The sequence below is a fragment of the Balaenoptera ricei genome, chromosome 2 (genome assembly GCF_028023285.1).
Source record: "Balaenoptera ricei isolate mBalRic1 chromosome 2, mBalRic1.hap2, whole genome shotgun sequence".
Lineage (NCBI taxonomy): Eukaryota > Metazoa > Chordata > Mammalia > Artiodactyla > Balaenopteridae > Balaenoptera > Balaenoptera ricei.
In genome coordinates this window covers 62,708,406-62,735,779 of record NC_082640.1, presented here as the reverse complement: position 1 = coordinate 62,735,779, position 27,374 = coordinate 62,708,406, and the positions used below count along the sequence as shown (strand labels likewise).

General features: G+C 56.5%; 1 protein-coding gene across 2 annotated transcripts in view; it reads right to left on the bottom strand.

Moving 5' to 3' along the window:
* Window positions 1-16,678: 16,678 nt before the first annotated feature.
* SEMA7A (semaphorin 7A (John Milton Hagen blood group)) overlaps window positions 16,679-27,374 on the bottom strand; it is a 32,241-nt gene continuing 21,545 nt past the window's right edge. For both annotated transcript variants that reach the window (XM_059915450.1, XM_059915451.1), the window contains 13 exons: window positions 25,890-26,041; window positions 25,334-25,375; window positions 24,897-24,989; window positions 24,598-24,682; window positions 24,337-24,447; window positions 23,540-23,679; window positions 22,724-22,908; window positions 21,689-21,797; window positions 21,406-21,604; window positions 18,644-18,771; window positions 18,286-18,440; window positions 18,025-18,086; window positions 16,679-17,702 (listed from right to left, as the gene is read on the bottom strand). In XM_059915450.1, the coding sequence (XP_059771433.1) occupies window positions 17,341-17,702; window positions 18,025-18,086; window positions 18,286-18,440; window positions 18,644-18,771; window positions 21,406-21,604; window positions 21,689-21,797; window positions 22,724-22,908; window positions 23,540-23,679; window positions 24,337-24,447; window positions 24,598-24,682; window positions 24,897-24,989; window positions 25,334-25,375; window positions 25,890-26,041 (1,823 nt within the window). In that variant the 3' untranslated portion in view covers window positions 16,679-17,340. The remainder of the gene's footprint in view (window positions 17,703-18,024; window positions 18,087-18,285; window positions 18,441-18,643; window positions 18,772-21,405; window positions 21,605-21,688; window positions 21,798-22,723; window positions 22,909-23,539; window positions 23,680-24,336; window positions 24,448-24,597; window positions 24,683-24,896; window positions 24,990-25,333; window positions 25,376-25,889; window positions 26,042-27,374) is intronic.

Genomic DNA, 27,374 nt, shown 5'->3' with positions numbered 1-27,374 from the left:
TGCTCCCGCCTGGTAGGCTGGTCTCTGCGGTCGGGCCTCAGCTTCTCTCCCCGGCTGTCCCTTTGGTCCTGCTTCCCAGATGTCACAAGGCTTCCCTGCCTCCATGTCTTTGTTAAAGCTGCCCTCCCACCCTGCCCACCCTCCTTCCATCTCTGTGTCTGTAGGGTTGCCCCACGTGGAAGCCCTTCTGTTTGGGGGCGCTCCGAGAGTTGCCCGCTTTAGACGTGGGGGCAGAGCCAGGCTGGGAGAGGGGCCTGCACCCACATGTTCTGGAAATTTTTTCACAAGGCACCCCTGCTTTCACGGAGTTTCCTTTATGGTCTTCTTATCACAGTGAAACAACCATCATGTTTTCTGTAAAAGATATTGACACTTCCCTCTGCTCCTGCCTTTGACCCTCGCTTGGCCCTGACCACGTTCCCCGTCCCGTAATCTCCTTGGCGTCCCTCTCCTCCCTCCTCAAGACTCAGGAACCAGAGCGAAGCAGGAGTGCGGCTCCTCAGACGTGCCCCAGAGAGGCTCCAGGAAACCTGTCAGCATCGGCCTTGTCTCGCCTGCATCCCAACCTCCTCCCACTTCCTGCTGCTACCTCTTGGCATCAAACCCACTGCTTGAGTCTCTCCCATCTTACCAGAACCCTCTCTCAAAGCTCCCCTCACCCTGACCTCCAGGCTCTGCCTCTTGAAAGCAAGTCTCCACTTACCGCTTCCATCACCACCCACCTCCCACCTCTTAACCTCTGAGATCTGACTCCCACCCAACACTCCACCAAGGTCACGGGCAGCGTCTTTATGGTTATTCCGTGTCACGTCTCTGCCCACATCTCACTCTGCTTCTCAGCATTATTCCATGCTTCTGGCCACTTACTCTCTCTCTTGAAACATGGGCCCTCTTGACTCCTGAGACGCACAGCCAGACCTCCTCGCACCTCTCTGACCGCTGCTCCTACTGGCCCCTTCTTGGTTCTCCCCGCTCCTCCCAGTGCCACCTTCAAGTGAGTCCCCACCCAGAGCTCTGTCCTGGGCCGTTTCCTCTCTCTGCCCACACCACGCCAAGGAGACAGACCTCTTCCACCCCCAGCTTCCCCTCCTGCGTCCTCGAGACGCTGGCCCTCCAGCTCCTCTCCGGAGCTCCAGACCAGGTAACGCACATGCCCGCTGGACACTGCTTCCCGGATGCCCCTCAGGCACTCACAGCTTGTCATCTTCCCCAAACTTTCCCTCGCTTCTGTCTCCATCATGGATGGCCCAGATGCTGAAACCAAGCACCACCTTTCACTTTCTCCCTCCTGATCTACTTCCGTCTCAAGGCATTAAATGCCATCTGTGCTGTTGACACCCAAACACCCAAATGTGCCGCCCGCCATCTCCCTGTCCAGATCTCTCCCCAGTTGCCCACTCTGTGCTCCACTTGAATCTAACAAACGTTTCAGATGTTCCAGCTCCTGCTCCTCGGCCTGCAATGCCCCTCCCCCACATATCTGCAAGGCTCACTCCCTCACCCTCCTTATGTCTTCATTCGAATGTCACCTTCTTGATAAGGCTCACCCCACCCTGACCACCCCATTTAAAACTTCAGAAGCCTCCTTGACCAGGACCGCCATTCACCCTTACCTTTATTCTATTTTTTTCACAGTTCTAACAGACTATGTAATTAACATACCTATTGTGTGTATTATTTATTGTCTGTCTCCACCAGCTAAAAAAGAAAGCTCTTTAAGAGCGGAGATCTTTGTCTGCGTTGGTGACCGAGGCAAGCCCAATTCTTGGAACAGTGCCTGGCACCCCCGGGGCACTGACGATTTTGCTAACATGAGTGAATGAATGAATGGATCTGGGCTCCTCCCCCTCCACAGCAGCTACACCCCACTCACCACGGGGTCTTGTTTCCACCTCCTTAAAAGCTTTCAAATCTACACCTGAATCCCCATCCCCAAAGCTACTGCTTTCCCCCCAGGCCCTCATTGCTTCTAGTCCGGGTTGTTACACAGCCTCCTGACTCTCCCTGCCCTCCAGCTAGCCCTCTCCAGGATACGCCCCTCCAGGCCACCATTCTGAGAGGCAGGATAGCAAAGCGATTCAGGTGTGGCCTCAGGAACCAGGCTGTCTGGGTTCTTTCTCTGGCTCTGCTGTGCGATTTGGGGCTCGTCCCCTAACCTCTCTGTGTTCCATTCCCTCTTTTGTAAAATAAGGATGACGATAGCACCTCCCTCATGGGGTTTGCAGTTGTTGTGAGGTTTAAATGAGACAATGTGGGACTTCCCTGGTGGTCCAATGGTAAAGAATCCGCCTTACAAATACAGGAGACGCGGGTTCGATCCCCGGTCAGGGAATTAAGATCCCACGTGCCGCGGGGCAAATTAGCCCGTGTGCCACAACTACTGAGCTCGCGTGCCTCAACTAGAGAGCTCGTGTCCCGCAAACTACAGAGCCCACGCTCTCTAGAACCCACGCGCCACAACTAAAGAGAAGCCCACGTGCCGCAACGAAAGGATCCCGCATGCCTCAACAAAGATTCCGCGTGCCGCAACTAAGATCCAACACAGCCAAAAATAAATTTTTTTTAAAAAGACTATTAAAAAAAATAATGAGACAATGTGCATAAAGCACATTATAAATGGGAGTTACTGCTTTGCAGTTGCCAGATCTTGTTACCAGAAAAAGCAGGTCAGCACCTGTTGAAAACTGTCCCTTGGCTCCTGGAGGTTTTCAGTTTCTTCTCTGAGCCCAGGGACCCTCCCAAGCTAGTCTCCACCTCACTTGCCCGTAACTGCCCCTTCATTCCAGGCACACTGAACTCTCCGTGTCTCCTGAGCACGTTGCGCTGCTTCTTGCCCCGGTCCTGGGCATGAGCTGTTTTCTCTGTGCTTCAATGACTTGTACTTGCTTTTTGACTTGACAAAAATCCCAGAGCTTTTTTGCACATTCATACATAGAAAACTTCCACATTCTTTTTTACATCTGCATAGTATTCCGTACCCTAGTCTAAGCAAGTCTCACATTGATGGATATAGAGGGTGTTTCCAAACTTTTGCTGTCACACTGTACTGCTATGAATGATCTTGTGCATCGTCATATGTGTGCAGGTGTCTCTGTAGGACAAATTCCCAGAAGTGGTATTGCTGGGTCAAAGGTAACTAGCAAGGTGTGATGTGCTACTTTCTCACTGCCTCACCAACCTGGTGTTCACAAGCAGAGCCTGGATCTGGACCCAGGACTGGGTGACTCCAAATTTATGCTCTCCCCTCTGTACCAACCTGCCTACCCTCAGAAGTAGGACCCGAGTTCAGGAAGGGACTGAGGGCAGCCCAGAGGAGCCAGCCCCGGGCCACACCACAGCTCAGGTGGTTCATGTAGGCAGGCAACCTCCTGCTGGCCCTCACAGAGGCAGAGCTGAGTCAGTTGCCATCTGCCAGGCCAGCTTCATGCAGGAGGCCTCCCTGCACAGACGTGCAAGTGGTCCAGGAGGGTCCCAGCTTTCCATCCCACTGCTGGCTTCAGGGAGAGTTCCTGCTCCTTGCCTGAGTCCCTGGGGTCCTTTCGGAGCTGCTCTGCCCACCCTCTGCCCTTCTGTCCCCACACATCCACTCCGCTCCAGTCAGTCATATGGAAACGCTTGCAGTTCCCCCAGATGTGTCATTCTGCTCCCTTCCTCTGTGCCTCTGACCACGAAGTTTCCCTCTGCTCCTTCTGTGCCTAGCTAACTCCTACTTGTCCGCAAAGGCAGAATTCAAGAACTGCTCTGGCCAGCCTAAGGTAGTACCTGCTGTGCTAACACAGTACCTCGTTGGTTTTCAATGCTCCCCACCTAGGTTCACTGCTGTCAGCGCTCTGGCCGGCATTGGAGGGCTCATCCCAAAGGCACAATGCCATCCTGATGTCTGTCCTCACAGGGGCACAGGCCTGGCTGCGGCAGCCCAGGGGCTTATGCTCGGACAGCTAAGCCGGCCCAGGGGAGTTTCAGCCATGCCGAGCCTCTGGTGTTGCCAAAATCCCCCACCCCGCAGTGTCGCAGCAGCAGGGCAGCCCCAAGAAAAGCCAGGCCCTCAGAGGCCCTTTGCTAAAGATCCAAAAATTGTCCCCGAAGCCCTACGGGAGCTCCGAGACGGGGAAGTGAGCCCTTCGGGAGCCCAGGGTGACCGTACGCACTTCAACGACAGCATCTTCTGGACTTCCCCCCTCGATTCAAGTTTCTTCACAGCAGCCACTGGAACAGGCCTGGGGACTTCCGGGGAACAAGATCAAAAGATATCGCCAGCCTGAGTGAGCTGAGCTCCCCCCCAAGAGGAGGAAATGAGGTGTGGGGTGAGGGGAACGAGAGGGCAGATGGTGGGCTTGAGAGACACGTGGTCCCTCCTAGCTCCCAGAGTTTCAGGCCCCCAGGGCCGGCAGGTCGAGACGTATGAGGGAAAGTCAGGGCAGGCCTGAGGCCCCTCTGCCACTGACCAGAGCCCCTAAAGGATGCACCCCCAACCCTGGAAAAATCCCAGAGAACCAAAGACATGGAAGCAGCCCCAGACACCTCTCCCACAGGGCCGCAAAGGTCCCTGGCAAAGCCAAGGTGGTCCAAGGCCCCAAATGGGGGCCATCTTTGATAAATCTGGGGCGTGGTCTCTGAGCTCACGTCGCCATGGGGAGATGGAAAGTGTTCTTCCAGGCTGAGGCAGGGCCCGCGACTGCCAGCCCACCCACCTGAGCACCCCAGTCAGGCTGTTCCCACCTGTCTGCACCCCCATCAGCACCACCACCACTGCCTTTTCCAGTGCCCTGAGCACACTGGCTGGGGAACCAGGGCCTGTCCTGCTGTCTGGGAGGATGGGAACTGTGTCCCACCCTGTCCCCACTTGCCCACAACACCTGTTACGCCCAGGGACTTACCTTCGGGCCCTGTGAGTCACTGAGTATGGAATAAGGGGGTGAGCGCTTTTCGACTTAGCCCTATAAAGTAGGAGTTTATTGAGCAAACATTCCCCAAGCCCTGTTTTGGGGCCAGTCACTAGTCCCTGGAGGTTCCAAGCTTCAAAATGTGAAAGCAGGAGAGGCCATCAACATGTCACATTGTCTGTCAGCCAGGCCCTGCCCTAGCTCACCCCCACCCACTGAGGATGGGCCCAGCCGGGCCTCCAGTCTCCTCTCTCAGACTGTGGGATCTGGTGGGGACAGGAAGGCAGGCTGAAGGAGGTGGCCCACTGACAGGTGTTGGGCCCATCACCCAACCCCACCCCCAAGGAACAAGATGAGCTTGACTAACAGTCACCCCAACACCACCCAACCCACCGCCAATCCCAGGGTCTCAGGGGGCAAGTGAAGCAGAACTGAAACTGGGGAGGGGAGAAACCAGTCTGAGCAGTCCCCGGGGACCTCTGCTGCTCACTCCTCACTCACACCAGAGCCCCCTCCCCCTGGCCTGGGCAAATCTTTGAAACTTGGCTTCCTGCTACCTGGGCCCCCCCCCTTTCAGCCTTCTGCCAACTCCCCTTCCCTCCCCTCAGCTTCATGCTACCCCAGGCCTCACCCCAGCAGGGCGAAAAGGACCCCAGGCTGGGAGTCTGGAGATCAGGGCTCTGGTCTTCCCTCTGCCACTGGCTTCTAGGGTGACCCTTGGCAAGTCTTTTCCCCCCTGAGCCTCAGTTTCCTCTTCTGGCTTGGGCTGCTGACCTGTGACGTGAAGACGAGGACTCAGCACAAAGGGACAGGCTCTAGTGGGTGAAGTTCAGGCAAGGAGGGGACTTCCCAGATAAGCAACACTGAGGCACTTGGCACCTGACCACCATGCTTCCCAGGGGCATGGGTGCTGGGAAGGGGGCCGGGCAGGGACTGGAGACCACGGCATAAATGTCACCTGCTCTGAAGACTGCCCTGCTTGTCCCTCGCAGGTTGGGCCCCCTGTTACTCTTCCTTCACTCACCACCAGCTGCCACTGTTTTATGTCTGTGCCCCCTTCGCTCTGTCAGAGCAGCCTGAGGCTCAGTACCGCCCGCATCCTTTAGCCCAAGCACAGGCCCCGCACCAAGCAGGTGCTCAACAAAACATGTGTTGAAAGAATAAAGGCACGGAAAATAACAAGTGTTGGTGAGGAGGTGGAGAAATTGGAACCACACGTTGCTGGTGGGCATGTAAAATGGTATAACTTCTGTGGAAAACAGTTTGGCAGTTCCCCAGAAGTTAAACATAGAATCACCATATGATTCCACAATTCCACTCCCAGGTAGATAGATACCCAAAAGAATTGAAAACATATGTTCATACAAAAACTTGTACACCAGTGTTCATACAGCATTATTCATAATAGCCAAAAAGTGGAAACAACCCAAGTGTCCATGAATTAATGAATGGATAAACAAAATATGGCGTATCCACACAATGGACTCGTATTCGGCAATAAAGAGATGTGAAGAACTGATACATACTACAGCATGGATGAATCTTGAAAACGTTATGCTAAGTGAAAGAAAACCAGACACACAGTCCACACATATGGTTCCATTTACATGAAATGCTCAGAATGGGCAAATCCATAAAGACAGAAAGGCAATTAGTGGGGGCAGAGGGAAGGGGAAGTGACCGCTAACAGGTATGGAATTTCTTTTGGGGTGATGGCATGTTTTGTAATTAGATCGTGGTGGTGGTCACACAATGTTGTGAATATACTGAAAACCACTGGACTGTACACTTTAAACTTTAATCTCGATTAAATACATAAACAAATAAAAGCAAACAGCCTCCCTGGGGACTAGTTGGAAGGCCAAACCTCTCCGGCTGGCTGGTTTGCTCACCTATTCATGTCTCTCTGAAAACACCATCCCACAGGAACCATTCTTTGTCCTGGGGAAGGCCACACCCTCACACCCCACCCCTGCTCCCAAGACTCAGCCTGCAAGGAGTAGGTGGGAGGGGAAGAGACCCAGTGGGCCTTGTAGGAGGACGAAGCCCTCACCTTGTGTCCCAGCTTCAGGGCAGGTTCCCCCATGCCAAGGGGACTAGGGGGCTGGCTGCACTCTGGGCTCTGGCACCGGTCCTGTCTCCTCCTTCAGTTTCCCCATCAGGAATCTGCCTCACAGGGTAGGATGAGGTATGACAGAGCCTGAGACTGGGGCACCATTCCAAAGCCCTCTCCCTTGGCTTGCATTCCAGCAGTGTATGGACCAGCAGTTGGGAAGCACTTCCTTTGGTCTGACTGCTGTAACCGGCTTGGAGACGCTAGTGGGCAGAGGTTTCCACTGAGTAAGCCTGATTCAGCCTTACTCAGCTTTGGGTGCCCATGGAGGTCCCTGTGCTCAAATGCTCACTTCATGTTGATGAAGCAGGATGTGGGCTCCCCCCAGCCCCCAAAGCAGCTGTTCCCTGAAATGGTTCCAGCCAAGAGAAGGCTGATCTCCTCCCCACCCTCCTGCGGCAGCCCTCTAGCCAGAACAGAGGGGTTGGGACCCCACGAAACCTGCCTCTAGTCCCTCAGAGGGTAGATTGGCAGGTGGCCCTCCCCTCACTGAGCCTTTTAGAATGAGTGGTCCCATTATCTTCCTCTGATGTCCAAGCATCAGGTCTGAACGGATGGCGTGAGACGAGCCCTGGTCCCCTGGGGCTGAGTCTGCCCCAGGCCTGATCTCTTTCATTTTGCCAGATTGACCCGTCCACCTACCAGTATGCTCACCTCTGCCTCATATATCCCATATGTCAACCACAAGCCCAGCAAAGAAGAGGAGCTTAATAAATAACTACACAATGAGTGAATGAGATCAGATAAAACAGCCCAAAAGCCCAGTTTTTTGAGGACAAGGATTAATTGCATTTTTTTGTTGTTGTGAAGTTTTGGTAAACTGCTTACCCTCTCTGTGCTTGAGTTCCTTTAATAAAATGGAGACAATGATAGTATCAACCTCATAGGGCTGGTGAGAAAATTGACTAAGATGATTCATATAAAACTTCCAGAACAGTCCCAGGCATATGTGTGATGATCTATGGTGTACAGTCACTATTATCACTATTTGTAATATTGCCCTCATAGTCTTGCCCTTTGAAGACCAGCCGGGTGGCTGGCTGACCGACGCCTTTTTCTGGCAAAGAGAGTGGAGATCAGTGACACCTTTCAGGAGATCTCTGGGCTCCTGCTGGGTCAGCCCCAGTCCCTGGAGGACCGTTAGCTCTTGCCCCAGTGGTGGTATGTGCCCCCTCCCAGGTGCCCGGCCCCGGCTCCTTCTGCCCCTCACAAGCCTCCTGCACGCAGAGCCTGCACTCAGGTGCTCAGTAAGTGGGCTGCTCTGAACAGAGGGCCGGTCATGGGCTGAGGGTGGTGGACAAGGGGGCTCCAGGGACCACCTGAGCCCGGATGCCAGGGCAGGGCAGGCCCTCGGTGTCTCCAGGGGCTTCCTGCCTGCACAACCCCCCTCTTCCAGTGAGATCACTTCAACCCTGGGAGACCAGGAAGTTTGGTTATTCCAGGGAAATCCTGACCCACCCAGGAAACCCAAGTACCTGGCGTGGCCTCATCTGGCCCATTGTCCTGAAAGGGTGGGAACAGAGGCCTCTGTCACCAGGACCCCCTTCCCGACCGCCAGGGACATCCAGCCCCAGCTCTCTGTGGGCAGGATACACGCAGAGTCAGCCTTCCTCCCTGCAGCTACCTCCCCCTGGGGCTTCCTGTGGTCCAATTGTCCTCTGTCTCCAGCTCCCAGATGGGTCATAGAACATCTCGGCAGGACCACAGGCAGCGTCTAAAACACCCTCTGGGACAGGGCATCAACTCCACATGGCACCCTCCTGTTCCACCTCCCCTGCTCACCTCCTTGGAGCCCTCTCTCTCCCTATCTTTCTCTCTCTACAGGTCCTGTTGGCCCAGGGAGTCCCCACTAAATTCCCCAGATATCAGTGGGGGTCCTAGCCTAGGTCTTCAAGCTCCCAGTTGCCAGTTCCAGGGAGGCAGGGACAGCTGGGGAATTAGACGTGGGTCTGCCCTGAGCGTGCGGACACACAAAAAGAGAGCTTCACAACCCCCCCGCTCTCTGAGTATGTAGGCAGGACCCTAGGAGAGGGTTCTGTGGGTGGGTGCACATATGTGCATGTCTGCGTGTGTGTACATGTGAGCAGGTAATGTGTGTGGTCCCATGTGCCTGTTATGTGTATACATGAAAGGCATAGAGGTAAAGAATCCCGCAATTCCATCGTCCCTGGTGAGGGCTGTCAGGGACATGACTCTTCTCTCATTACACTGACACTCTGCCTGTGTTTCTACTCATGACCTGGGGTAGGGGTGGGGGTGTCTCCAGGGGAGGTGAGTAAGCAGCAGGTGGAGTTCAGGAAAAGGTGTATCAGGGCTAGGATGTCAGCAATCCCACACCTCCTCACTCACGGGGCCAGTCTTGGCCTTCTCCAAGGACTGTAGTTTCCTCAAGCTGAGAAATGGGTCTAAGGTCCCAAGGATGCTATCCAGGGCACAGAAGAGCTCCAGGTGGCTCTGGGTTCCTGAGGTGGCTGGGGGAGGGGAGCACCTCTGACAGGCCCCAGAACCAGGAACAAATGTCCTAAAACTGTCTGACACTTCAAGGTGGCCTATGGCCACAGAGAAGGGCTTCCACCTTCTGGGAAATGAGGGGAGCAGTAGGGGGTGAGAAAACCTCAAACATATAAATAGCTCCTTCAACACCTTCACCTTGGCCAAGAAGCATCTAGATGACACCCACCCCTGCTTCCTTGGGGGAGGGTGTTGTGTGGGAGCAGGAAGAGGTAAGAATCCGGGGTTTTAGGCCAGGCTCTGATAGGCCAGGTAGCTCTGGCTCCCTCCCCCTGGCCTCACCAGCCCATCTCTCTGCCGGGGGAAGCTAATGCCCACACAGGCTGTCTGCCTCTCAGGGCTGTGGCCAGGCTACTGGAAGATGTCAGGGCAAGAAGGGGCTTTGGTAATAGGACCCCCGGCACCAGCTGGGGAAAGAACTGCTCCATGACCTCAGCATTTCCCCCACATTCGCCCCCCACCAGAAGACGAAAGTGACTGTGACATCCGCTGGCCCCACTTCCTGCAGCTGGGACCCTGCTCAGCTCAAGCGGGGAAACCGTCATGGGCGAACAGTGTCACCTGCATTCTCACTATTGCCACCAGGAAGGCCCCCCACAGAGGGGGGCCCCAAACCCCATTCTTTAGACTCAGACCAGGGTGTGCCCCCAACAGTGATTACCCAGCCTCAGAGTGAGGGGATAGGTCCCAGCTGGGCATCAGGGTTCAGAGATTCTGGTTCCAACTCTGCCAGATGCTCCAGATTGCCTTGAGTACCTCCTCCCTCTTCGCCTCAGTGGGGAGCCCCGCTGCCCACCTGCAGCCCTGATGAGTAGGCAGGGACCCCAGAAGCTCAGATCTGGAAGGCACCAGGGCTTCCCACAAATCATAGATATGGAAGGCCCATATGGGGGAACAGGGCCCTGACACTGAGCGCTCCCCCTGGGCTCTACACACGGTAGGGACAGAATGGCAACAGCCCTATCATGGGCTGCCAGATGTAAGAGGGACAGCCCCCTCCCCATGGGGCAGGACAGAGACACCTGAGGGACCCATGCCTGGGAGGAAGGGAGGCAGCAGACCTGCCCTACTACCTTCCAGCCCCACCGCTCCATCTTGTTCAACCAGCCCTTCCAAACAGTTCACCCTTTCCCGTGGTCTCTCATACCACTTGGTTTCACATGTGCTGGTTCCACTGCCTGGAACACCCTCACCTGCCTCTGTGTCTGGCCAGCATCCCCTCAAGAACAGGAGAGTGAACAGAGCACGGAGTCTGGAGGTCCAGGGGTCCAGGGTCCTGTCTGCTAGGGCGGGCAGAGCAGTCGGCAAACCCTCACCAGGCCTGACAGTGGGCACACTGAGCTCAGGGTCCCCAGGGGCCAAGACAGACCAAGGCCAAGGAGACAGGGGTTGGTAGCTGGGACAGACCTTGCAGACAGTCTGGGTTGCGGAGGAGCTGGTGGGCACAGGGCCCAGCTTCGCGCGGTTGGCTGTGAGGGAGGCTGGAACTGCAGACTATTTTTAGGCTCCTGTTGGATTGGAGAGACAAGGATGCTCCAGGCTACAGCCCTTGCTCACTGGGGAGAGACTAAAGTGGGCCCGGTTCCCCTTGGAGCTCAAGGTCTCCAGAGCTTTCTCTTTTGTCCTTAGAGACCAGGAGCTGGTGTCAGGAAGTGAACCAGAATCATATCCAGTACCCCCAGACATGCAAACACCCACGAGGGATTTCCGTATCATTTGCACACTGCCCTGCTTCCTCATCAGAAGGAACAGAAAGGTCCCTTTCAGAGGACCGTTGGTGGAGAAGCACACTCACCCGAGTCCACTTCCAGCTGCCCCTCCTGGGTATCAGGAAAGTCAGGAGAGGGTGATGAAGCTCTAAAATCAGAAAGCACAAACAGGGGATTTTAGCAGGGTAACAAATATGTTCCATCTGATCACTCAGTGGTAGCTCCCTGAAGAACAATGTTGACAAGGATTCATTCATTCAATCCACAGATAATCATTTGAGTATCTACTGTGTGCCAGACACTATTCTAGGTGATGGAGATTTAGCTGTGAGCAAAAATGACAAAATGCCCTCACAAAGCAGGAATTCTACAGCAGTGTGGCCCACAGGTAATTTTAACTTTTCTAACAGCCACGTTAAATAGGAGTTAAAAGGAACAGGGGAGATGAACTTTTACAATATATATATATATATATATATATATATATATATATATATATTTTTTTTTTTTTTTTTTTTTTTTTTTAAAATTTGGCTGCGTTGGGTCTTTGTTGCGTGGCTTCTCTTGTTGTGGAGCATGGGCTGTAGGCACGTGGGCTTCAGTAGTTGTGGCATGCGGTCTCAGTAGTTGTGGCTCGTGGGCTCTAGAGCGCAGGCTCAGTAGTTGTGGTGCACGGGCTTAGTTGCTCCGCGGCATGTGGGATCTTCCCGGCCCAGGGCTTGAACCCGTGTCCCCTGCATTGGCAAGCGGATTCTTAACCACTGTGCCACCAGGGAAGTCCCTACAATATATTTTATATAACCCAATCTATCCAAAACGTTTTCATTTCTATGTGTAATCAATATGATAATTTATTAATAAGATAAATTATTTTTTATATTACATCTTCAAAATCCAGTATGTCTTTTATACTTCCCGCACATCTCAATTCACTTGAGTTACATTTCAAGTTCTCAGTAGCCCTTGGAGAATGCAATTCTAGAGGAAATTCCTCATCTGAGCGCAGGAGAAAGGAATGCCACAATTGATTAGTGATGTCTGCTATGGACCTGGGCCGGTCCCCTGAGCTGGATAAAATTGCAGGCCATGTGTTGGCCTCTGTGTTATAGGCCCAACCCCAAGCACGTGTTCATCTCTACCTAGCCCTTTTGAGCCCATTCACTTTGCCCAACCTGAGAAAACTGCCATCTGACTTCTGGGACTTTAATCAGGTGTAGGTCCAGTAGTTCTGGCATGGGCACCATCCTACCAAATGGCACCAGCACATCAACAGGACGAGGGCCTCCTGGGTGTGGTCCTGTGCTCTTTCCTCTTGTGTGGGCTGGTTTGTGGCCACTGGTGACACTGGGAATGCGGGTTTTGCTTTTGTTTTTTCCCCAAGTCCTCTTCCTCCCAAAGCTAAATAATATCAACATAAAAGTGTTTCCTGAGCCTGAATTAGCCATTTCAGGGCCACTCTACCAGCCCACACCCACAGACCTCCTGACCAGAACCCTAGCTGGGAAAGCCCATCCCAGACTCTCCACTTGCTTTTCCAGACAATGAGAAGCTAAAATTGGGCCATGGAGACAGCTGGAAATGCTTGGGGATTGGGGGAGGGGGGAAGGAGGGGAGGGGGGCAGGGGGCAGTGGTGAGGTTGGAGTGAGGGAGGCAAGGATAAGGTATGAGAAAAACTGGATCTCAGGTCCACATCATCCTTACCATCATTACCGTCATCATCCACCCCACCCCTGTTCAAAATCCTTCAATGACTCCCTAGAACCTACGGGATAAAGATCTAGGGCCTTGGCCCCAGGAACTGGCACTGATGGGGTAATTTAATCTTACTTCAAGAACCTCTCCCCCCTTTCACCTTATTCATTCATCCAACAAGAATGTATCATAGGCACTGTTCTAGGTGCTAGAGATGCAGCTGTGACCAAAACTGACAAGTGTCTCTCTGCCTTCCTGGAGCTCACATCACTGCAACTAATCCTATAACACCCCAAGTCTTCGCACACCCCTAGGCCTTTGCAAATGCTGTTCCCTCTTCCATTCTTCGGTGACTTCTCTACCTGGGGGGGCATCTACTCATCATCCAAGGCCCACTCCATGCTTTCCCTGACACCTCCCCCAAAATGGGTTGGTTCCCCTCCCACCTAGGACCCTCACAAGTATGGTCACCATCCAGCCCCACATCTGCCTCCCCTACCAGGATGCAAGGGCTTGAGGGCAGGGCCTGTGCCTTCTCTCACCAGGACCCCAGGACCCAATTCTGGGTGCACTCCCCCTAAAGCTCCATCTTCCCCACAGCTCGGGACTGAGCAGGAGAGACATGGAGTCCAGGTGGGGTCTAGGACTCCTCTGAAGAATTCAACGTCATTCTGAAACCTCTGCCTGGGACCATCTTACTCCTGGCATTCCAGGGCAGAGACTTGGAGGAGCAAAGGCATAGACTGTTTCCAGCAAAGGAAGGTGGAGGACTAAGGGGAGACAGGGATAGAGAAGACCAGGGCACTCAGGACTGTGCATGCTGGGAGCTGTTAAAGGGTTTCAAGCAGCAGAGAGATGAGATGGCAGTGGCCTTCCCCCAAGCAAGACAGGATGGCAGGACACTGACAGATGAGGGTAAACCTCAGTGGCCCTTAGGATTATGAAGTAGAGGGAGGCCTAACGGAATGCCCCATCCCCTGCCAGCTTCTCCAGGAGAGCTGAGCTTCGGTATTTCACAGTCTTGTTCTCTCTTTTGTGCCCCGCTTGGGAGGGATGCACAAGACAGAAGACAGAAGGACACGCTTGGTTCCTGTCCCCGGCGTGGCCCCCAAGAGACTGGTGTTGGTGCCGTGATACTCTGTGGATCTCCATGCCCCCCAAGGCCCAACTTAATGGTCCTCCCACCCACCACCCCCAAGGCCCACTGTGCTGCTTACCTGTCAGGGGAAAACAAGGCAGCAGCCTTGTGCCCGGCCTGCCCCCTCCCCGCCGGCTCATTTACATGGGATTTACACGGGCTCATTTCATGCCTCGATGCACACGGCTTCCCACCCGCCTGCCCGCCAGGCCTCTCCCGGTGCCTCCATGCAGACAAAGGAGTATGTTCTGTCCCGCATGTCCCCTGCCGTAGGCCCAGAGGGGCACCGAGAGAGTCCCCTTAGGAAAGAGGGGACTTCCTGGGGTCCAGAGAGAGGGCAGGGACCTCACTGGAGGCTGCCCAGCGATCCAGGCAGGGCCAGGACTTGAGCCCCACTTTCTCCACTAGCGGCTCCCAGAACCCACGCCTTCTTGCCCTTTCCCCCACCATCGAGGGGCTTGTGGAGGGGGCCGCTGCTGCCGCTGCTGCCCAGCTGTGATCTGGAAAAACTGATTGACCAAGTCATTGACTCTGAGCTCCTTCCAAAGACCAAATTAGTCTTCGAACTCAGTACAGTGTGCAAGAAGGGGCCTCTCAGAAGCCCGGCCAAGCCTCTTCCTCTTCCACATGAGGAGAATGAGGCTCAGGAAGGGCCAGGTCTGCCCAGGATCACGAAGGGTCATGGTGGCCCCAGGTCTCTGCCCCCAGCCCAGAGATCACTGGGGTCCCCCAAACTCTCAGACTCCTGGCCTGAGCACCTGCTGCCACCTTGGTCACCCTGGGAAGGCAGGGTGTGGGAGAGGAAAGAACCAAGGAGAACCTTCAGCGTGGGGTTGGCCCAGGAGAGCACAGGGCAGCCTGAATAGGAGGGAGCGATTCCACGGCTGGGGGCGATTCCAGCCCTGTGGGGTCTGCAAACCAGCCAGAAGCTCGGCTCAGATTCAGAGAGGGGAACTGTCCCAAGTCTGCCACATCCCTCTCCCCAGTAGTTACTGCTTGGGAAAATCTCCCAGCAAATCTCAAAAGGCCTGGATCCCTGCACAAGGGGCAGGAGAGAGGGGAACAAAGGGGAAGGGAGAGAAGAAAGTCTGGGTTTCCCTCTGCATCTCCCCACAGGATGCCCCACCCTCCATCCCTGGTCCTGTCCTAGTTCTGTCCACCATCCCCCGAAGAGCCTCAAGCTCCCCTCCCCACCTCCCACACCTACGTCAGGGCTCCTTTTCACACACCTTTTGGGATTCTAAATCTATTTGATTTGCTTTACCTTGGAGGGAGCTCAAGAGTTTCTAAGGCACAAATCCCACCTCAGCCCTGTCACTGCCCTGCGGGTTGAAAAGCCAAGCTCTGGGACTAGCACACAAAGCCTGCCCACTGGTCCCTCCTTGCTCTCCAGCTGTTCCCTCTGCACGCACACTGACCCCTGCCCTGCCTGCTGGCCCCACCTGGAATAAGGACCTCATCTCCACTCAGGCACCACCACCTCCCCTGCCCTCTAGCCTCCTGCCCACACACTTCCATCGCCACAGGTTTATCCCGCAGGGTCTTATTTGATCAGCTTTCCCTCCCAGAATGGACCCCTTGAAGGCAGGGAGGCCCAAGGCTGTTTCTAGCATGGCCAGGCCTACCAGGGGAAATGGTCACGGGGTGGAGGCTGGGAAGGGGGAAAGGCCCGCTCCTGAGGTGTGAGGAAAGGCGGGGTGCAGGAGCTGTCTGGGCTCCAGGGTCATTGCTTGGCAGGCAGAGCACTGCTCAGGAGCTGTGGGTTTAGATCCCACTCCTGCCTCTCACTAACTGGGAGCCCTGCTGTGTGTTTCCTTAGCTCTAAGGCTCTAAGCAGAGGGCCAGTGAGAGTGTGTGATGCTCACAGGGGCAGCAGGTGCCGAGTCTTGAACAGGAACCCCTTCACCCTCACCCCCTGACCAGAAGGGCTTTAAAGGCAAGCAGCAGACACAGGTAAATAAATAGCTTGTTTATTAGTAATATGTTACATTATTAAAGTGCATTGAGAAGAGATGCAGGGGCCGAAGCTGGAAGGCCACTAGCCCCAGGCCCTGCCCCAGGCTGGCTGGACACAGCCAGAGAAGGGCCCAGCTCTCTGCTGAAATTCATGGACAGGACTGGGGGCAGAGCCGCCCACCTGGAGAGCTTGGCCCAGGCTGTCCCTACAGGAATTCACAGTTTAGCCTAAGTTATAACATGTCCTGAGCTGAAGGTGGGAGGCTAGGAGCATGGAAGCACAGCCCCTGGGGAAGGGGGCTGAGGGGAGGGGAGGGGAGGGTGGCCCCCACCCCCCCGCCCCCCAACCCCCAATGCCAAGGGCAGAGTCCCAGAACCTCCCCCTGAGGACCTGGCTCCTCCTTCAAAATGAACACGGTGAACCTAGCGCTCTGTTTTCTCCTTCATTCTACCCTGTCTCCCTCATCCCACCCCCTCCCATAACCACCCCACATCAGGGGCTTGGACGACGTCCCCTTCAGACTGGGCTCCCAGGGCAGAGCCAGCTCATGCCACTCTCGCCAAACCCACGCCCATCCCTGGACTCTTATCCCATCCCCGGGAGCCGCAGACTGGGAGCCCCCCGCCCGTGACCCATCCCTTCCCCAGCCCCTCCCTCCCCACCCCAACCCAGCACGCAGTTTTGGTATTTCATACGGATGCAGTCAGAAGTAGCTATACATGAAATAAGCCTAACATAAAAATAGAGCTTTTTCCGTCCTTCCGTCCGGAAAGCAAACATCCTTCAATAAACATGCAAGGCAGCTGCCTAGTGAGACCCAGGGCTGGTGAGGGGGCCACAGAGGGCAGCCCTGGGCCTGCGGGAACACTAGCCACCCCCAGCCATGGCAGGAGGGAGGATGAGGGGGCAATTTGGGTATAGAGAGTCCAGAAGGACTCAGGCCTCAGCCCAAAGGTCCAGAGATGGGGTCCCAACTCCCCTTTTTAAACCCCAGTCTCTGGGCCACAGGCTCTTAGGCCAAGAGCATCACTGCATTTAGTCAGTTTGAGGAGTTTTTGAAAAATAGTCTCCAAAAGATAAAGTCTTGGGTCAGCAAAGCCCCAGCTTCATAGTCGGAGCCTTCACTCTCTGGCCCACACCCCCCCGCGGCCCCACCGGGGCCCAGCAGCCGCCTGCGGCTGGCCATCTCCAGGCCTGGCGTCCCCCGTCGGGTTATGCAGTCCCCCTGGAAGAAGTGGTGGGCAAGGAGCTCCCGGGCCCAGCCGGTTCTGGGAGTGAGACTTTTCTAGTGCCTTGGGGCTGCAGAAGCCCGCAGCATGCCCAGCCCCAGGAGGCCCTAATGGACCAGCAGGCCGAGAGTAAGCGTGGGCAGGACACCCAGCCAGAGGGAGGCGGCCAGGGCGCGGGCGCGGCCCAGCAGGTGTGAGGTCACGGCGCCATCCTCGCGCAGTAGCTCCCAGTGCTGAGCCTCACGGAGGTAGGAACCCTCCTGGGCCTCGCAGTAGTAGTGGCCGTACTGGAGGTCCGTGAGGTTCTCGATGAACAGGATGCAGTTGGGGCTCTGGTGGCCGGGCTCACAGCTCTGCTCCACACTGTTCTCGTGGCGCCACGAGTAGGTGGCGTGGCGGGACTCCATGGGGCAGCTCAGGTAGTAGCGAGAGTTCTGGGCCAGGGAAACCTTCTGCAGTGGGGCTTGTTCTGGGGAGGGATAGGGAGACAGCCATGAGGAGGGGCTGAGGGCTCCCAGGGCAGGCTGTGTCCTCCCCCACTGATAGGTCGCCAAGGCCAAGGCTTCTAAATGAACGCGGGGAAACCAGCGCCCAGTCTCCTCTTGACTCTCCCCTGCTGCCCTCACCCCACTCCTCTCACAACCACCCCACACCGAGGGGGCTCCCTCCACAGGACTGTCCTGCCCCATCTGTCTGGAGCCCCCAGGACCAGACCAGGCCTCCCTCAGACAGGGCAATCGGGGCACGGCGGTACCACCCTAATGGGACGGGGGGAGGGCGAGGTCAGGTACCTGGCTTTGGGTTGGGGCACCCCTTGTGTGGCTCGGCTGGATTGATGGACTGCAGCACTGGCCTGGAGTTGGAAGGAGGAGAGAGGCTAAGCAGACAGGAGGCCACGGGCCTGGCCCCTTCCCTGTCCTCCTCCCCACCCAGCATCAGCAGTGGTGCCCACCCAGAGGAGGGTCTGGCCAGAAGGGCCGCCTCCTGTAGCCCATCAACCCCCACTGCTGTGTTCGCTCTCTCCTAGCGACAAGGGATCCCGGCCAACATACTCTGGGGAGCTGTAGATGGAGACGCAGCGGTCCTGGTTCCAGCCGCAGTAGGGGTCTCGGGCCATGAGGCAGCCATGGCAGCCCCCACTGTAGACCTCACACAGGTCCAGGGGCACCTGGCTCACCTCCCACTGGGAGTTCACATACAGTTTCCGCTGGAAAGAGAAAAGGACTGAGTCAGGTCAGGGCCCCCAGCCCAACTGAGTTCTCAGCCCCTAAGCTGTGGTCCAGCTGCCTGGCAGACCCTGGGGCCCAGAGACCCTGCAAAGGACATGCAAATCACACGCAGAGGAGCTCTGTCCTCACCTGGCCATCCCTGGGCAGCCCCACAGGGCAGGGGTTGCGGGGGGAGGCTCACCCGTTCAGCGTCCAGTGACATGGCCTGGATTGTGGCCGGACGGCGAAAGGGTTGGATCTCCAAGATGCTGAAGACAAGGCTGTGTTCCCGTTTCCCCGACTCCACCACCTTGTGGATGGTGCCCTTGTCTGTAGGTGAAAGGCAGAGGGTCAGCAGGCGGGAGTCCCACCACAGAGCCAGGCAGCCTCCCTCTGGGCTGAGCTGACCAGGAAAGATGCCGGTGGGGAGGGCTGGAAAGTCATGGCTCAGGCAAGGGTCATAGGACTGGGGTGGGATGGGGAGAGGACAGCATGACTGGGGAGGGTCTTAAGAGCCCAAAGGCATCGCAGGAAGTTTCCAAGGCTGGGCCAGGGAGGCCATCCCAGGAGGCCCTGGGCTCCCCAAGGCCGCAGGGGAAGCTGGAGCATGGATAACAGAACCAGCAGTCCCACGTGCCCAAGCACTGCTAAGCCTCCAGCTACATGCATTAGCATTACTTCGTTTAATCCTCCACACTGCTGGGAGGGGGGTATTATCATCCCCACTTCGAAGATAAGGAAATGAGGCTCAGAAAGGCTAAGCAACTTGCTCAAGGTCACACAGCTGGTGACTGGAACCCAGAGGGGTCAGAACTCTACCCCTCAACTTCTTCTATAAACCCCTCTGCTTCCTGGACTCTTTGGGATTTGTTGTCTTTAAAATAAACTTTTTATTCTGAAATAATTTCAGATTTACAGAAAAGTTACAAAGATAGTACAAAGAGTTCCCGTATACCCTTCGCCCAGTTTCCCCTAATGTTTCCTCTCAGATAACTGTGATCTTTGTCACAGCTGAGCAGTTGTCACTGGTACATAATTATTAACTCGACTACAGACTTTACTGGGATTTCACGGGTTTTTCCACTAATGTCCTTCATCTGTTCCAGGATCCAATCCAGGATCCCACATTGCAAGTAGTCTTAGGGGATTTTTTAATTTTTATAAAATCTTAGATCTGAAAAGGACCTTAGGTTCAGCATAGGGGAACCCAAGGTCACACTCTAGGCTGCCTGCCTCAGAGGCCAGTGCTCTCTCTATTCACACTTGTCGGGGACTAACGGGCATCCTGTCCCCTGGGTCCTCCCAATCCCACCTCACAGGCTGTTCCAGTTTCTAGAATAGCCTACCTCCCTTTCGCTCCCTTCCCAATTTCCCAGGGTATCACTTGCCCCAAAAAAGCAGTCAGAAGATCAGATGATTGCCTGCCTAGGACCCTTCCTCTATGTGTCTGTGACCCCCCTCTGCAGGCTCTGGGATGTGGCCCCTTGCGCCTCTGGCCTGACAAGCTCCCAGCCCAGTCACTACCTTCATAAACACACTGCCCTTCACCTCCTCCACACAGCGTGGTGACAGCCTCCCATCGCTTCTCCCAGACGTGAGAGCCTCCCATTCTCTGCAGAGGGCTCAGAAAGTTCTATTTCATATCTAGCCCCAATCCTTCCTGCTTCAGACTCCAGAATAGTATCTCTCTGATGGCCCTCAGGGAGAACAGAGACCAATGCCCTCATCACTCAAGTGCACTTGGCTCTCAGGTCTGCAGAAAGGGAGCCCACAGCTCCCCCAGCCCAGGCCCAGGCTGCCTTGTCCTGGTTCCTGCTCCCAGTCCCATATCATGTGACCCCCTCCTGCACCCCAGTGCTCTGTTGTCCCCGTGGCTGGCCACAACAGCTAGGCCAGCCGCTGCTGGAGCAGAGCAAGGACAGGGGCCAGTGGGTGGAGCCAGGATGAATGAAGGAGTGAAGAGGCGGATCTCAGGCCTCACAAACCAGGCCTGTTAATGGGAAATTACTCTCCCCAAGACTCCCAGAAGCCAAAAAACCTATAAGGTCACCATGACCCTGAGAACACCCCAAGGTGAAGCAACAGCAGGAAGTTACATGGGTCAGTGTGAACAATTAAGGGCAAAACCTGAGGCCTGGCCTATGTAAGCCCAGAGGTGCAGGCACCTGGGGGAGACAGTCTTCCTGATGGCACCACCACCCAGTCTTAAGGAAGGCCTTAAGCACTCCCGTCCCCCAACACTGATCTCCACGCCCGCTCCCAGAGCTATCTCTGCCCACAGCCTGGGACAAGGAAGTTGCTATAAAGCCAGCACAGGGCTGGCTCCTCCATGGCCAGTGACTTTCTGGGATGCAGGCGCCTCTTTCAGAACATTCCACTCAGCTGCCGGGGTCAGCTAGACCCTGATCCCCAAGGGGAGCCCCTCTAGGGAAGAGGAGGTGCTCCGGCAGTCCTCTGCAAGACCTGCAAAGACCCTGCCATGTGGAAGTCCTTCCTCACATCTCACTAAATTCTTTGCATCCCACATCAAAAGTTTCCTCTCATCTGCATAATCCCAAAGACAGGGAGAGGGTCCAGTTTCCTCGCTCTGCCTGGCAGAGGCCCACAGGACACCCTGGACCAGGTCCTTCCTCCTGACTTCCACATCTTTTCCTACCATCTTCAGGAGTCAGACAGCTGGACCAAAGCTATACCCAGCTTTGCTCAGACTTACAACATTTCTGCCTCTGAATCCTGGCACCTTCTAGCCTATGATGCCTTTCCCTCTCCCCTCTGCCCCACCTCCTCTGGGAAGCTCTCACTGCCTGACTCTTCCACAGCCACACATATTAACTCCTGACAGCTCTTAGTACTCAGTTCTCCCAACCAGATGTTAACTACATTATTCTTTATACCCATTTTTACAAAGCAGACCAGGGGCGAGGCGGGGGGTGCTGGAGGGGTTGGTCCCGGGTAGCCCCTCACCTGTGGTTAGGTAAAGCACATGGAAGGTCTCCCCGTTGCTGGCGTGCATGCGGTGGACAACCACTTTCTGGTAGTGGTACTTAGAGTGGAACAGTGGCGTCTTCAGAGGCCCCACGGGCTCCACCCTCTGCACCACCTCAGGGTGACTGTCGGCCACCTGGAAGGTCTCTGTGGGTATCGGCTGCCGGTCTGGGAGGCACTGGGCAAGGAGAACAGGTCCAGATCAGTGGGGTGGCTGGGCGATGGGGTCGGGGCCTGGGTCATGGTGGGTGTCACCGCTCACCTTGCCAGGCCGTGGGTTGGGAAGGTCTGAGTAGTAGCCCTTGAGTGAGGAAGTGCGGAAGACCTTGTCAATGTCACCGAGGGAGTACACGCAGACGGCAGAGTAGTTCCTGGGGGACACACAGGCCACCTCAGTGGGATGCCCAGGACCCACCCACCTCCACTCACCCAGGCGAGCCCAGCACCAAATGGGGTACAACTGCAGCCTTCCGACCAAGCTCCCTGGCCTTTGAGCTCCATGAGGGCAGGGACTATCCTGGGGGCCAAGGCCAGTGCCTGAGTATTACCAAATACCATTGAAGGAAGGAGGGAGGGAGGACGGGAAGAGGGAGGGAGGGAAGTGCAACCTAATTTCTTTATGTTGCAATGTAAAACCACAACCTGTATTCTGTCACAGAATCACTGAGTTCAGAGGCCAACCCCAGGGCAGGAGAAATCCCAACACGTGCATCCTTGGAATGCTGATGCCCAAGGAGGCCAGACCTCCATTCCCTTCCCAGACTGCTGGGTCCATGCACACACGAGCCCCAGAGCAGGGTCTTGGCTTCCCTACCCTGCCACCCACCTCTCCCCACACACACCTGACACTTTTGCCTGCCTTGTTTTCAATCAATGAGAGTGATTAAGAGGTGTGAATTATCAGGCGCAGGCAGTGCCTGAGCGGGTGTGATAGCACCCGGCACCCGGCACCCGGCACCCGGCACCCAGCACCCCGGAGGCCGCAGCAGCCTTTTCCCAGGGCCCAGCACCCGCTCTGAGTACACAGCTGGCAGGCACACAGGCACAGGTGCAGCCATGAGCATGCATATGGCGCATGCGCACACACCCATGTGTACAGACTCACAAACACACCAGCACACACATCCCCCTGAGCACTGTGTGTCCGCCCACCCCAGGACCAGCAACAGCCTTGTCCCTTGAGCCGGGGTCCCTGCTCTTGCCACACCAGCCATCCCTTGGGCAGGGCCCAAACCCTCTGATCCCCACTGGACACTTAACTAATGCCAGCCCCAGCACCAGGACAAGGGCCACTCACCAGGGGTTGGAGAAAACGCCATAGACCCTAGTGTCCCTCCACTGGCCATTAGGGTCAGGGAGCAGGAAGACATCCTGCAGCCTGTTGAAGTTCTTGTTGCTGGTGGCGTCACTGCACACCAGCATGGCTTTCAGGAAGGTGTTCCACTTGGAGACCGACAGTGAACTCTCGCCACCCTGGTCCCCCTGGAAGGGTGGAGGGGAGAGGAGGCCCCTCAGCACCTGCCTGGGCTGCCCCACACACCCGGGGCACCTGCTGCCGGGAATGCCAGCACCCAGGCTTCTGAGGAGGAAGGGAGGCCCTGAAAGGGGTCGGGACCTGCGAGGGGACGAGGCTGAGGTACCCCACCACTCAGGCCAGGTTCTTGGGCCAGGCTCCAGGAGGCAGGCCTGGCTGACCCAGGGCACAGGGCTCACAGTGGAGACCTGCAGGGTGCGGGTATCAGGCCCCCACAGAGCACACCGGCTCAGACGCACATCTGCCCACTCTCACACGTTCACGCTCACACACACGACACAGACCTGCACAACCCAGCACCTCCACACAGGGGAAACACACACACGTCAATGCACTCTCATTCTCACGCACACGCTCACGCACACTCTCCACGAATACACACATTTGCACACTATCACACATGCACGTGAGCCCAACCATCTTTACCCACTCACAGGTGCAGGGACCCTCCTGTGCACGCACACTTCCTCCCACAATCCCGTACAGACTCGCTTGCACATTTGCACACAGGCAGTCACACACTCACTCGCTCCTGTTTAGGCACAGACACACACTCTTGCCCACTCAGCACTTGCTCACCCTGCACAGCTGGGCCACTCGGGACACGTTGAGAGGGGCCTCGGGATTCTTGTCAGGGTTGTCCTCTCGGAAGAAGTAGTAGATCTTGTCATCGTAGGCCTGGTCTTGGTGCACAATGGTGGCCTTGATGAACTGCGGGTCTACCGGGGACAGGAGTGAAAGGGTGTGAGGTGGGGAGCCTCTCAGAGGACCCACCCACACCCTGCCCACCCCCTGAGTCTGCACAAACAAACCCGACTCAAATCACACCTGGAATAAACTTCAGAAAAACAGGTCCAACACCCCAAGGGGCCTGAGACTCTGCACTCCCACCCCACACCTGTTTTGACCTCTCTTACAAAGATGTCATTGGCCCAGGAGCAATGACTTCAGGCCTAGGGACTGGGGGGAGAGCCCCAGGGGCCCCTATGTCACTCTGCCTAATTGGCAGAGCCCTAACGAGGAGGGAGTGGGTGTTGCCCCCGCGTGAGCTCAGCAGAGGGATACGCTGTGGCACCCGGGGACTCCACACTGGGTCTGGGGTTTCCTCTGATTTGTTCCCAGAGGGTGTTGGGCCCATCCTGCCTCCACATCTTTCTCTCTGCTGTTCCCCTGCTCCCTGCCAGGCCAACCTCCTCAGCTCTGTCTTCACAGGGCTGTACCAAGCTCCCGCTTTCCTGACTGGCCTGTGGCCCTAGCGGCCCTAGGGGAGCCTCCCCATAAACATGAGGATCCCACCTGCCGCCCTGAGCATTCACACCGCCTCATCCAGCCCAGCCCAGCCCAGCCCAGCCCAGCCCAGCTGGAGCCTGACTCACTTTGCATGACAGTATCACTGGTGTACAGCTCAATCTCACCCTTGATACGGCGGAACCGAGGGATCTTCCCATTGTATTCCTGCTTCCGGATGGTGGAGTACACCTCAGAGCCTGGGCACAGTGGGAGGGGCACGGGTAAGGGCACACAGGCCCTGGAAGTCCCTCCCCCGGGCCTGGGTCACCAGGCACAGAGCTGACCACCCTCCCCCAGCCCAGGGCAGCAGCCCTCTGGGAAGCCTCCTGCGCCAGCCACAGCCCTACCGTCAAACAGAACCAGGGAGTTCTCATCCGGGCTGAAGGGGGCATAGCCTCTCCTCTCACCAAGCAACTCTGCAGTGTCATTCACCTGGGGGAGACCAAGGGGGTCAGACTGCCATGTGACCCCACGGTCACTGCCTCCCATGGGTGCCAGCTGCCCAGCCAGGGTCCCCATCCTCCCAGGAACTCTGTACAAGGTGAGGCCAGCCCCAGAGTCCGCCCACCTCCTTCCCACCATGGGGAGCAGAAGCCCACCCAGACAAGTGTGAGCTGACCAGGCGCACGGGGAGGGGCCTTCTCACCAGGGTCCAGCAGCTGGGGCGCCGGGCATTGGTGCCGCAGACCAGCAGCCCCTCACCCTGCTTCTCCAGGAGCGTGATGTAGTTCTCACAGCCCTGCTCGGGAGAAGGGGAAGGAGAGAGGTTGGTTGGTGGGAGGCCCTGGCAGGCCTAGCACTGGGACCCTCGGTCTTGGGGAAGAAGGCATCAGAAGTCTGAGCACAGAAGGCAGCCTCTAAGGAGGGCCCAGAGCGGGTGCAGCTGACTCCAACCCCTCCAAGAACAGAGGAAGGGCCTCAGGGAAGGAGTGTCTCCCCCTCAGACTGGGAACCCTGGGGCAGGGCTACTTCTCTCCTCCCAGACTGGGGCTCCCAAGACAGGGCCAGGCCTCCTTCCTCAGACTCTCAGGAACCTCTCGAAGGGGCCCAGCCTCCCCTCTGCACTCCCTCTCCCCCACTCACCTGCTTGTCCCGGCAGGACCCCTTCGTGGAGCCAATGTTCACCTGGGGGGAACAGGGGGAGCATCAGTCCACTCTGCCAGGGGCCAGATGCCCCCGTAAGTGCTTTCCATGCATCCTCAGGATAGGCTCATTTGACAGATGAGTAACTAGGGCTCTGAGAGGAGTGATTTACCCAACATCACACAGGCTGCTCAGCCTGATACCCGGAGCCAAAGCCCAGAGCTCACGAGCCAGCCCAGAGATCTCAGAAGACAGCGGCCATGGGGTTCTGGAGCCCAGCTTCCCGCTAGGCCTCCGCAGTCAGCGCTACCCGCCCAGCCAGGCGTGTTAGCTCCGCGCTTCTCTCCACACTGCCCCAACACCCACGCCAGTTGGGACCACCCTCAGGGAGCCTCCCCCAGGGACCATTTATGGGATATAATAGGGGGTTGACCAGTTCTGGAAGAAATGCCAGTTCCCCCGGATTCCCTGAGGCTCCTCTCCAAGGCCAGAGGGGAGATAAGAAAATGGGGAAGGGGGAAGAGAAAAGGGGGTCGGGAGAGGGGTCCAGGCTCACTGTGCGCATGGAGGCATTCCTGTCCTTGGAGAAGTCGAAGACATAGACCTTGCTGCGTCCACCCACCCACACGGAGGAGCTGCCCGGCTCGTGGAAAAGCACCGTGTGCGGCTCGGCCGGGCCAAAGTCCACATGGTCCTGCCCTGCATGGCCTAAGGAAGAGACAATTGGCAGAAACGTTGAGGCTGGACCCTGGGCTGGAAGATCCTGGCCCGCCCCCCACATGCATACCGGCATCCCCCAAGCAACTAGTGCTTGGATCTGGCTAGGGCGACGCCTGGACTCAGAGCCGTGAGTGGGAGAAGACAGGGGTCCTCTGGCGGCGTCCAGCAACCAGATGTCCTCACCCCAAAGTCATGACCCCTACCCTACAATATGTGTGACCTCAGAGTGGGGGCAGAACTTAGGGACCCCTGGGGAGAACAGACCCCCCCCCACCACCACACACACACACACACACACACACACACACACACACTGCTGTTCCTAAGGGGCTGGGCTTGGGCAGGAGGGACCAGGGCCCCCAATTCTGCTCTGAGGCTCTCTGCTATCTAGGCCAGAGCAAGCAGCCACCTCCACCCCCTGCAGGTAGCAAGGCCTCTAAGAACCCCACGTACAGTTCAGGTTCCCAGGAATCACTTTGCTCAGAACCCTATACCCTCCTTCAGGAAGCCCTCTCTGACCCTTCCCAGCCCACTCCATCCCCTTAGTGAGCAGGTCAGTACAGATCAGAGCTGGAAAGGAATCTTACTGTCCACTCTCTCCCATTTTACAGATGGAAAAACAAAGGTCCAGAGAGGGGCAGCCCAAGCTCACATGGTCAGTAGCAGGCCAGGAACCAGAGCTCCTGCCCCCAAGCTGGACTCTGCATCCTGGCCTGCCTTGGCCTGGTTTCACAGAGATCCCAGCTCACCCCGGGGGGAAAGATCAGCCCTCCCTCCCCAGCAACTCTGGGACAGGGGGCCCTTCACAGAGCACAGCCTGGGCCTTTAAGTAGAAGGGCTGACCGGGACAATTTTGCCCAAAAAAGAAACTGTCTGCAGCCACTGCCTCCGGGGAGAAGATGTCTCATCTCCGGTGACATTGCTGAGGTTGTCCTGGTTGCAGGGCTAAATTACAGGAATGGGACAGCCTGTGGCTGTGCCCCCAGCAATCAGCCATCTTCCTACCTCGGACCAGCCTGGGTCCTCAGCCTGACCACTGTTTACTCAGCTGCAGCAAACTCAGGGGCAGCCAACTTAGCAGTGACATCCCAGCAGGACACCCTCCAAGCCCAGAGAGAACAGAATTGCCATGTCCTTGAGTTTGCCCCCAATTCCCCTTGGTGCCACTTGAGCCATTCCTACTGATGCTGCATTCAGCAGGGACGAAGAGCACTACCTACCATGCGACCCCCACCTTCATTCCCTTTCCTTAAGATACATCCCCGCATGGCCAGGTCATCCCTGCAAGTGGGCTATTCTTACTCTCCACCTCAGCTGTGGC